This window comes from Barbus barbus, assembly GCF_936440315.1.
Source record: "Barbus barbus genome assembly, chromosome: 28".
Lineage (NCBI taxonomy): Eukaryota > Metazoa > Chordata > Actinopteri > Cypriniformes > Cyprinidae > Barbus > Barbus barbus.
This window is the reverse complement of record NC_136756.1, coordinates 26,232,741-26,245,364: the sequence shown is the minus strand read 5'-3', so window position 1 is coordinate 26,245,364 and position 12,624 is coordinate 26,232,741. Positions and strand designations below refer to the sequence as shown.

The following is a 12,624-nucleotide window of genomic DNA, read 5'->3' as shown; positions in this document are numbered from 1 at the left end:
TAGTGTGTGTGTGTGTATATATATATATATAGGTAGATAGATAGAATTTAGCTTTTCAGAAAAGGTTTTGTAAAAGTTGTAATTTTAGCTTTTAAGTTTTTATTTTGTCCTTTTTAAAGTTTATTCTTCAATGACACTTGTCTCCTTGTCGAACAAAAACAGTAACTTTACATTAGGGGTGGTGGAATTAATGGCACAATATTTATTTCACTTAATAAAACTGCTTTTGCATTGCAGTAATCTAAAACAAATCCAACATGCATAATGAAGATTGCACAGGTTAAATGTTTAATTTAAGGTATGTAACAATCAGCAGTTAGTACCATAGAAATAGATTAGTCATTAATGTTAAATAGTACTCTCATACAAGTAAACTTGATATTACGTTATAAAAAACAATATGCTGCCAAGAACTAAGCCAAAAACAACAAGCAACAGACAGACATTCGATCGCCAAAATAACAGGCGTATAACAATAAATTATGCACTTTTATATTTCTTTGGCTTGTCAGTCAAGATTCACAGGTTCATAACTACAGCTTTCTTAATTTCACTTGCTATTACCATAAAAAAAGATTATTCATCTGCCGCTTTGGCCGAGGTATTTATGAAGGTATTTTCTCTACCATAACCGTAAAAGAAGTACCATGTGAATATTTCATAGAATATTTTAACAACATATTTGCTGGGTTCCTTCCTCCAAACATTGGGCAGTGTTAAACAGCAGCAGGAGACTGCATATTGATGCCAGATGTCTCACTTGCAAACTCATCACTCTCTTCTGGCTCCCTTGTTTCAGCATTCATCTCCTCCCGGTCTACAAAATAATAGAAAAACACAAATATACTATATTATTGATTCAAATAAACAAGCACTGCAATTTTCTGTTGACACATTTAGGAAAGATCCTCTTGTATGTTTTTAACTCAATATTAAATAATGCACCGACAGAAGCAGACAACTGACACATTTGTGGGGTTTTGTCTAATCAGTGTGTTACACCTCTTGTTTTCACTGATTGAACATGTTGACTGCATTTGTCGGGTCTTCGAATGTCTGAGAAGTGACATTGTAATCTGGTGAACGTAGGCCTTGGTCTGCATCCGTTTGTGGGAATTGGCCTTTAAAATGATAACTGAGCAGCTCTGCAGATCTAATTGTCCGTTAAGCACGGTATAATGTTTGTTAATGCTAATGAAATTTATTATAAAGTGGTTTACAGTGACGATATATAGGTTCTTGTTTCACATTTATTCCATTGAATTTGTCGGATGTCTATCAGACAGGGTTGTTTTAGCATAATTCAGATATTAGTGTAGTTTTTATTGGGTTTATATTTCATTTTAAATTTAGCTAATGTTTTGTTGTGTGATTTGTCATTTTTATTAGTTTTCTTTATTTTCCATTTGAAACGTCTTTTCATTATTTTTAATTTATTATTAGTGTTAGTTTTATTTAATACATCAAGATAAACTAAGATAAGTTAAAATCTTTTATTCTTAACTGTTTTAATTAATTTGAAATCAAATTTTTAAATCATTTAAAAAATTGTAATTCCTTGCGTTTATTGTTGTGATTATTTTTTATTTTTAATAACCATTGTGTATGAAATGAGCTACATAAATAATCGTGACTTTCCTTGCCTTGCTTAAGTGAAAATGAGAAATGTTGCTGAAATCAAATCAATTTAAGTTTTTGTATAGATTATCTTATTTCGGTTCAAATTTATTTCATGTCAACTATAATAACCTTGGTATCATAGTGATGAAAAAATCATCACATTTACAAATAACTAAATAAAAATGCAGACATGCTTATTGGGTCCTGATAGAATATGGGGGTCTTGTACTTGTCACCCCAGTTGCACTTTGAATGTGAAAACTGAGTATTTGTGACTTGAGCAATGCCTTAAAAGCAAATCTCCAGACATCAGCCAAAGGGCAATAAGATCGAGCAGATACAGGATCTATGACTACTCTATATGGGCAATTTTCAGCTCAGCTGTTGTAAACAGTAACGTCATCCAGTTATAGTTGCTTTGGACACTTACATAATGAGGTGCCTGATGACAGCAGATCAGAAGTTAAAATCCTTCCCTCATCATAAAGCTCCATTTTTTGGACCATTCGTTGCCTCACAGGATTGACATACACTTTCTTGTCAGAAAAATCTGTAAATTCAGACAGGGCCAACTAGAAAGTTATAATCCCATACATACAGAAAAAGGCTCTTAACTATTTATGATCTACCCATTTTAATAACAAACAATCTTGTTACCTTCATTGGGACTGGACTGTGATGAGTTTTCCACTGAAGAACCACTTGTTTTAGTGCTCTGAATGCCACAGGCCCCACATGACGTCGCCTGAGCTCTGCTACAGTGATTTGTCAAGTACTGAGAAAAGCCTTGACTCTCATCCGATTCACACGGCATACCAGAGGACTGTGAAGCCCATGATTCATCTTTCACCTCTGACTTTGAGCAGCTAGACTGAGTCACGACAGAGGTCAAGGTGGGAAAGACAGTCTTGTCAAGGCAGGGGTACGTGTCCTCTTGAGGGCGGAGTTTGGAGAACTGATGGGTGAGAGAGTCCAGGGAGCTGCTGTCGGAGCGCAGGGGCTCAGGGGTGGATGGATGAGATGATACGGGAGACAATCTGACCGTGGTTGATCTGCCAGAGGTCTTCAAGCCTAAATGCACATCTTGAAGTGCTTTGAACACCTATAAACACCAAAATAAAACACCAGAATAAACCTGATAATTCCAACTAAACATAATATTATAAAGGGGTATTACTGTTTTTAATAATCGTATTTTTTTTTTCCTGATGTTCACTCGTAGTAATAATTCAGTTTTTGTGACCACTCTCTCCATTTGAATGGAACTTTCTGTTTTTGGATGCTGATCCTGTGCCTTTAAGAAACACCCCCTTCACATGTTTGTTGTCAGGTGCAATTGTTTTAAATCGCTCCATCCTTTAATATTTAATAACTTGAAGAAATGCTCTTTTTAGTTCTGAAAATAATATTACATTTACAAGACCGTTTAAAAGTTTAGGATCAGTAAGACTTGATTTTATTACAGGATTTTATTTATTTTTTAATGTCTCACCAAGGCTGCATTTAATACTGTGAAATATTATTGCAATTTAAAATAACGTTTCTATTTGAATATATTTTAAATTGTAATTTATTTCTGCGATGCAAAGCTGAATTTTCAGCATCATTTCTCCAGTCTTCAGTGTCATGTTCCTACAGAAATCATTCCAATATGCTGATTTGTTGCACAAGAAACATTTCTTATTATCATCATCATTAAAAACAGATGTGCTGCTTCATATTTCTGTGGAATCTGTGATACTTTTTTTGTCAGAATTCTTTGATGAATACAACATTTTTTGACAATATAAATTACTTTAGTGACTTGATCAATTTAATAAATGTATTCATATTGAACAGTAATTCAATTTTTACTGTACAAAATTAAAGAAAAAAAAAAAAAGGATTTGTCATCATCATCATGACATGATCAATTTAACAGAAACACATTACTAAAATCATAATATAGTAAACAAACAAGCATTTGAATTGATCAAGCTCCTACTTCCGTCATGCGGGGTCTCTTCTTCCGCCGTCGATCTAAACATTGACATGCCAGCTGAGAGATTTCCATTGATCCATGAGGGGAAGGTGTGTCTTTATTCATAAGTCGAGGATCCAGATGTTTCCTGCAGATGTTCTCCGCTGCGTAAGCATAGGACAGCTCCCGCGAGTGCTTCCCTTTGCTGAAGCTTCTTCCGTCGTCTTCCTCCTCTTTTACTAGATCTTTCTGTGAGAAATAACAGGTTTAACCACCAGCCAACTCTACACTAACATATGTGAGTAAAATATGACTTCAGCTCTTCTTACCAAATAAACAGTTTTGGATTGGCCATTGACCTCCAGAGCCTGGCGTCCAGTAAGTACCTCTAGCATGACCTGCGGTACGAGAGAAACTGGAGTGTTACTTCATCAAATATGGAAAACTGAAAGACCTTTGCGGTAAGAATGGGTGATCAATCAAATATTGTAGTGATATCTCTGCTGAAGATATAAAATTAGGAAATATTGTGATAATGCTTTGCTTATACAGGCTTTTTTGTCTGAATTAAATCATGTCTGCTTTCAAATGCTCTGCATATTTGTGTTTTTTAATACCTTTAAGTACATATGATTTTTAAATTGTCATTTTGTGTCTCTTCATGCAGAACAAAAAAAAAAACACCACCTTTTTAAATTTTTTCGAGAGCAAATACAATTTTTTTTATATATTAAATGTTTTCAAAATATGGAAAAATAGTGAGATAAATTTTTTTTTAGCTATACTGCCAAGCCCAGTTACAAGCAGTAAACATCACACACACAAAACCCCCCCCCCAAAAAACCCTGAAGCAAATATAATTAAGGATGGGTTCCTTAAAAACCAAACTCAGACCTCTTTGAGTGAATCAAAGTCTTTACATTGGCCATTTACTTTTCTCACACTGTCACTCTAATATAACGTGTATACATTATTGTAAAATAATTTTGTTGGTGAGAATGATGAACATACAATCCAAGTTAAAATCTTATTGGCGTTATTCAGATTTTTGCATCTGAGATGCATCTCACCACTCCAAAGCTGTAGATGTCGATCTCCACTCCCAGCTGTCCATCCTTCAGATATTCTTCTGGGAGGTATGCGAGAGTTCCCCGGACCGTAGCAGTTTGAGCCACGGTGGACGTCTTGCCTGGGGTTTTGTTGGGGTTCCGACAAAAACGGGCCAATCCAAAGTCCCCCAGTTTGGGCTCCAGGTGGTCCCCTAAAAGGATGTTAGAGCTGTAACAGAGGGAACATGACTGGTTGGTACCCTAATGATTAACATGCATGTCCAAGCGGAACAATATATTCAGCAAAAAGGAAAATTGTAGTGCTGGATAGTGTAGTGGTGAAATGTTCCTAAATCCAAGCATGAATTCTGACCCTTTTTCGGGTGATGAAGTTTTAGCAGCACCAGTTCCAAAGTCATCCCAATGTAAAGGTTCTTTGCAGTGATTGCAGGTTTTATAAAAAAACATAATGGGTGCAATTAGCTGCACTCACACGGCATTAAAGATACCAGTGGAGAACGAATCTGCATCCATGAAAACTTTCATTCCATCAACTAATCTGAGGTCCTGAGAGATGTAGTTGTGAAGTCATTTGGGTCAATATGATTCCTGCAATTTATGTAACAACAGTGTGATTGTCAGAAGCTCAAGCTGGGACTGACGTTTGGCTTTTACCAGAGAAAACTTTCGGTAATGTGTGATGTGAATTCAAAGATGCATCTAAAATTAGTGACTAGTTGGTTTGTCAGTGACTTAATGTCTCTAATTTTAATTAATCACAAAGTTATTTCATAATCGTCATTGCTGTCCCTCCCAAGCATTCAAGTTTATCCCTATCAAATACTGGAGATTCAACGAGTTCACTTAGAGACTAAATCTACTTTACCTTTCTTAAGTTTAGGGTTGGTAAGATTTTTTTGTGTGTTTTTGAAAGCCTCTTCTTTTTCCTCACCAAGGCTGCAGTTATTTGATGAAAATTACAGTAAAAACAGTAATTTTTTTTTACACAATTTTCCATTTGAATATTTCTTAAAATGTAATGTATTCCTGTGATGCAAAGCTGAACTTTGATGAAAGCTGGATTCTTCAGAAATCATTCAAATGTTCTGATTTGCCACTAAAGAAACATTTATTTTTAATATCGGTGTTAAAAACAGTTGTGCTGCTTTCTATTTTCATAATAATGATGACACATTTTTCAGGATTCTTTGATGAACAGAAGTATGAAGGAACAGCATTTATTTGATTTTTTTTTGTAACATTATAAAATGTCTTTGCTAAATAGAAGTATTAATTCTGTCAGAAAAAGAAAAATCTTACAGACCCAAAACATTTGGATGCCAGTGTACATGTGCTTTACATGTTCTCGCACTCACCTCTTGATATCTCCATGGATAAGTGCAGGTGAACAAGAATGCAGGTACTGAATAGCTTTGGCAGTGCCCAGCAACACATTTACACGCTGTGACCAAGAGAGGGCGATACTGTCCTGAAAGAAACAAGTGACCGTTTTGAGGGCTTATTTACTTACAATGATAGTGCATAAAAGCAAGACACAAAAATAATAAAAAGCACCACTAAAGTAGCATGGAAGTTCATATTCTGACTTGTGAGGCCAGTGACTCATGCCATATCTTTTTATTGATATTGTTTTTCATCATCATTGACGTTGTCATCACAATGACGTCAAACTCTGCACAAGTTATGATTCATTATAGTTGTACATGCAGGCCCTCAAATGAGATTTGAAAGCCAGGTTAGACAAAACTACCTTTTAGTGGAAAAACTATTTAAATTTCATTCTATCGTACAACTTCAGAACTCTTAACCTATGAGTCATACAAATTATTTTTGGGCTCGACAGCTCTGTCCCCATTCACTTTCAATGCAAATAAAAAGAGCAAACAGGGCCTTTCCTCAAAATATCTCACTTAGAATAATGTCATGCACATTTGGAAACAACATGAGGGCATGCAAATGACCATAAGTTTCATTCTGAGTGAGCTATTCTTTGAATAGCATACTAAACACTGATGCAGATCCCGTATTGTCAAGCAAGAGTGGTAACTCACCTCACATCGAAGCAGGTCCTCTAAAGAGCCCTTGGGCATATAACCATATATTAAACAATAAGTTTGTCCTTCTATACTGTAGCCAACAAAGTCCATTATGTTGGGATGTCTGTATCTGTGTAAGAAAGAGCCTAATGAAAAGCCGTGTAGCTTTAGATTATATTGCATAACATTTAACAAGAGCATTACAGTAGCTGAAGGAAGCAAAGCTTGAGAAGGCTGAAGTGTCAGAAAAAAAATGACCTAATTAAGAGACAAAAGAGTGACAACTAACCACACAAAAGTTTTTGGAGGGTGTGCTGTAGACATTCACTTTTGGGTCATGAAGAGGCGTGGTGCATAAAGAGCTATGGAAATTTCAAGCGGGTAAGTCCCATTCTGCGCTTCTGCTGAACAAACAAATAAAATCACAGCCAGACTGATAGAAGCTAATTAAAGGAATAGTTCATACAATAACAATGAATAAATAAAAAAATTAATAAAAATTGGAGAAATTTAGCATTACATCATTGCTGACCAATGGATGCTCTGCAGTGAATGGGTGCCGTCAGAATGAGAGTCCAAACAGCTGATAAAAACATCACAATAATCCACACCACTCCGGTACATCAGATGCTTGTTTGTAAGAAACAAATCCACCATTAAGGTGTTTTAACTTTAAATAGTCACTTTGGCCATAATCTATATTAACGCTTCCTCCAGTGAAAGAGTCCATCCCCTTTTGTCCTCTCACATCAAAATCCACTTACATATTTGTTTAAAATTTATTTTGGACCGTTCTCACTTGTAAGCCTGTGCAATCTGTGCATATTTCGCTCTTGATTCGGACAAGACAACTTCTTCAATGGAGTAAGTTATATTATGGTTAGAGGAATGACAGATTTATTTCTTACAAACGCACAGCTTTTCACTTTTACAAGACATTAATTGATGGACTGGAGTGGTGTGGATTACTTATATTGTAGATTTTCGTGATGTTTATATCAGCTGTTTGGGCTGTTAATTCAGACGGCACCCTGCAGAGGATTCACTGGTGAGCAAGTGATGTAATGCTCAATTTCTCCAAATCTGTTCTGATGAGCAAACAAAATTATCTATATTTTGGATGACCTGAGGGTCAGTAAATTTTCAGCAATTTTATTATTTTTGGGTGAACTATTCTTTTAAGACAAAACAGGAAGGACAGATTTAAGGCCCGAGAACAGGAAGCATAAGCCACGGGAGCAGAGGATGGACAGACAGTTTCTTACTGTGATAATTTTTCTACTTCCGTCCTGAAACTTTCCTTCACAACATTCCAATCCAAATGGGAGTCCTGCTCCAAACACCCACATGAAAGAGAAAGAGAAAAAACACGGATGCTTAGGAAACAAACTGAATGACTCAATAACAGAACGGCCAAAATCATAATTGTTTGCTTTGTTAGTTCCCGTCTAATACCTCTTTCAGCTTCTTCACAGCAAATTCAGTGTTTCTCATCACAGCTTTATATACGTGCCCGAAACCTCCTTCTCCAATCTGCTTGCACGGGGAAAAGTTGCATGTGCCAATCTGGATTTCCTCAAACGGCCAGCTCATTGCAGTAGAGGAAAGAGGAGGGGGATCCACATGGTTCGCACACGGGTACTATGAACAGACACAAATGTGTCAATGGATTAAGAAACTGGAAGGAAGAAAAACATGATGGCTAAAGGAAGAGTCATGCTGACTAATGCCTCACCAGCACAATAAAAACAGTGAGTGGTCAAACCTAGCAAGTTTTTTCTTTTAGCTGTTTTAATGGCTGAATTTTTTATTTTTTTTAATCAAATGAAGCACCTTTATATTTGAAACTCTTGAATCCATAGAGTCCAGATCAGGCGGTGGGGGGCTAGGCTTGGGTAGAGGCCTGACTTCTGGAAAAGCAAAATGACCATTTTTACCACTGATATTCTGAAGCAGTCAACTTGCATTTTTAAAAGGAATATCATGTTCGACAGATGCAATCACTGAACTTAATAAAACATTACCAGGGACAAGGAGAGACTCTTTGACAAAGGTGGCTGTACTGCTTTTACATTCAGGGTCTGGTGGCACCGCTGAAGGTGGCTGCTGCTCTGAACGAAACTGCCGCATACGCCTGCCTGTGAATATACATGCAAAAGTACATTAATGGATTTATTATCCAAATATAATAACATGCAGTGTCTGCACAAAAGTAAATCATAAAACTGAAATATATACATTTTTCTATTTAGTTTAATTTATTTTTTTCTTTTCAGTTTTAACATTTCATCATGGGAACAGTTCTAATTCTGATTTAAAAAAATTTAAATGTTTCTATCAAAAACATATATTTCTGATTTATTTTAGTAACCAAATTTAGTTTGATCACTTATTAGATTTAGTTAACAAGAACAATATTACTAATATTATTACTGATGACAATCTGATATATAAGACGGAGTCATTTATCGGCAGATATTAGGCTATTTTGAGATTATTGCCATTTGCCAACAGCAAGTTTATAGATCAACTAAAGTACCATCTCTCCCTTATGTCAGTTCTAATATATACTGTTAGCCATGTCAATCTGATAAAACACAATCTTAAAATCTGATAAAACACAATCTCATACTGCTCCGGGTGTGTGTGCACTTTGGATGGGTAAATGCAGAGCACGAATTCAGAGTATGGGTCACCATACTTGGCCGTTTGTCACGTCACTTTTAAAACAAAAGTAGTGAATTTTAAGAAAATATTGTGATAAAAGCTGTGTAATTGTAATTGCTTTAAACGAGCCTATATAACAAATTTATCTGCATTATATATGCAAATTGTTGAATTTTGATGAAAGATTATAAGCACTTTTTTCTTTGAAACAAACATGCACTGATGAATCAGGCAAAATGAAATGTAAACGTGTTTTAACAAAGCAAATAAGGTAATTTTGGACTTAAGATCAAATAACAATCCTAATTAGCTGTTGATTTTTTTTTTCAGTAGATATCAGAGGAGAACGTATTTGCTTGTAGCTGTAATTCTGACAGCCTCTAGTGATCAGAGAACAGAAACTGAAACAAATAAGCATGTGTGATCAAAGCAGAAATCTGCCACATCTGACAGCATTGTGTTTCTGCACAACTTAAATGTTACTTGTCAATAAAGTGCCTGAATCAAGACTATCAAGCAAGTTTCACGACAACCACAAAACCCACCTGACAACCTGGCTGGTTAGGGCATGAGATGTGGTAGAGACAACAGACGCAAGTAAATGACAAGACACAATACAGAAAGCAAACATACATTCAAGGATGATATCACGGGCCCTAAACCACTGCAAGCCCTCAAGAATCTTCAGCAGTTCTCCAACCGTCCCGTTGCGACAGCCCCATTTGTGCATCAGGTTATCTGTCCGTCTGGGGCTTTGCTCCAAAAGGCGTAGTTCGGTCTGGTCCAATATTACCTGTGAAGCTGCAATGGACATTTAAAGCAGTTTTAGCTTGGTTTCCACCAAAATACTTTAGTTACTACAGTAAAAACATCCTAATTTAATATGATATTCAGCTCCAAATCATTCATTCTAAAACTTCATGAAGAATCATTATTATGACTGTGTAGAAAGTCGTAGCTGACATTCTCCAGTTACCTGGATAAAAGGACAACATTGGCATCACACAAACAGCACACTAATTTCCAATCCCACGATTCCCTATTGAAAAGGAGCTGTGATTTGAATAAATCTCAGCATCTCACCTGAATCAATGGACACAAAATAAACCCCAACAATCCCAGTGGTCCACGTGCATCGCTGAACTTTTAAAACAGATTATTCATTATTTACCCCTTTATCTACTCCAGTGTCATCGGTCATCAGGCCAGGGCAACAATCCTGACATACAGCGAAACTTTTGTAGTTCCCTCAAATAAGTTACATTCGAATAACCACGCAAATATCATTACAAACTTTATTCACAACTATAAGTAAATAAACCATGGCTGTAAGAAAGAAATATTTCACAAACTAAACAAAAACGTAACTTTTGACGTCCCCGCTCAGATGGCTAAGCGAGTTAGCTAGTGTGCTAATCAACAAATCCTCTGGGGTTCGAGTTAAGATTGAAATAAATTACTACAACATCACCCTAATAAAAACATAAACACAAATACATAATTCTTACCGAATAACATCCAGTCTGAGTGTGAAAGTGAGTCCATAACCCGTGTAAAGTGATTCATAACAGACGCGGGTAAGTTGTACAGAAACTCCCCGTCAAACTCCGCTCCAGACATTTTTCCCTGACCTTATCTTTGTCTTCTTTGCTGTATTAATCTTTTAAATCAGAGCTGATATTGTTTTACGTGGTCCTTGAACGCGGGAGTTTCCTGCTTGTGGCTGTCACTTGTGTCAGTGGTCTTTTTTTCCTTTTACTTTGACTCATCACCACAGCCGTCACAAACCGTGCATCTCATGAATACTTATTGCGTCATCTTTAAGCCGTTGCGTCATCTCATTAATATTCATGAGCCACCATAGTCTTCCCCTGCGTCCCAATCAGTGTTGGGCTAGTTACTCAAAGAATGTAATATATTACTCATTACTAGTTACTCCTTTCAAAAGTAATATTACAGTTACTACCCAACACTGTACATACTGTCCACCCTAAATAGTATTGAAAATGACTAAAATCACAGAATTTAGGATGGATGGTAATTGAAATCTACGTGCAGAGGCCAACGTCACATTACATTTATTAATATTCATAGCCATCACTTTCACCATAGTAGTTGAGTTCATGAATTCCTTCTCCATCACGTCTATCTTACTCACATCTTCCACTTCCTTTTTTCAACATTTAGTAATAGGATAAATGTCACTGTCCAGATATGAAGTGCTGTTTTTGTATTTTGAGGCATTTGCTCAAAAATTTAAAGTGATGCAATATGCCAGACAAAGTTGCATTTGTATCAAAACATGAGATTACTACGTGAACGTAATGTAAAGTATGAGCAACAAGCATTGTTTTAAACCTCAGAGTGAAACTGAAACGTTGATTTTGCCGTCCAGATTACAGCCATCAGTACTTTTCCTTGTTTTTAAGTTTTTCCTAACATTCTTAAATTATAGCTAAAACCCTGATGATGAATAAAAACTGATTCATTTCACAATAAGGAAACAACACGAACATTGTTTTGTTTGTGATGCGAGTCAAATAAATGTTTTAGACAGAGAGCAGGTAAATGTTGTTTACTATTGTGTATCTGTTACATACGGCAAACAAATGATACAGTAACACAGTACTATAAAAGTAGACACAAACTATACTTTTCACTTTCAGGAAGGCAAGGACTTAGTCTGTAGGATTGTTTGGTTAAAATAACATATTTTTTTTTTTAGATACATACTACCCATCCCTTTTATTTAAAACTAAATTAAAAAATAATATGAAAACAAAACAGCTTTGGACAAAGGTAAAAAATACATACAAAAAGTTAATGGGTGTCCTGCCGGGAAACATACTTTATAAAGTGCAGATCTCAGACGCGTTGCCCTTCCGGTCAAGGTTGAAGGTTTTTTTTGTCATAAAATGTAATGTGATTGGAAGATTATGTTTGAGGCCAAGTGTGTTTTTTTATGGTCATGTTAAAATGGAGAATATTTCCCAACAAACACACGTTACTTAATAATATGTGAAACATTCAACATATCAGGGATGAAAAAACATCAAAATCCTATAGCTTTTTACATCGTCAATATTGCCCAAGTACATCTCCCTAATGTTATCCTTTTTTTTCTCCTCAATTAAGAAAATAAAGCAAGGCAAACATATTCTTGATCTTCTATAAATCCTTAATACATCCAAAGCACTGAATACCAACAAGAGGCAAACACAGGACTCGGAATAAAAATACAACTACAGTATAAAGATAAATTCTATTACTG

General features: G+C 35.8%; 1 protein-coding gene across 1 annotated transcript; it reads right to left on the bottom strand.

Moving 5' to 3' along the window:
- Positions 1–115: 115 nt before the first annotated feature.
- On the bottom strand, positions 116–11,126 carry LOC306848444 (interleukin-1 receptor-associated kinase 1-like). Its single transcript, XM_079382995.1, has 14 exons — positions 10,862–11,126; positions 9,987–10,154; positions 8,711–8,824; positions 8,520–8,596; positions 8,142–8,327; positions 7,952–8,016; positions 6,702–6,816; positions 6,006–6,118; positions 4,651–4,858; positions 3,910–3,978; positions 3,605–3,829; positions 2,278–2,722; positions 2,051–2,170; positions 116–817 (listed from the first exon to the last, which is right to left on the bottom strand). Exons 1-14 carry the CDS (start codon positions 10,971–10,973, stop codon positions 717–719), a joined length of 2,118 nt encoding a protein of 705 aa, XP_079239121.1. The 5' UTR covers positions 10,974–11,126; the 3' UTR covers positions 116–716.
- Positions 11,127–12,624: the final 1,498 nt, after the last annotated feature.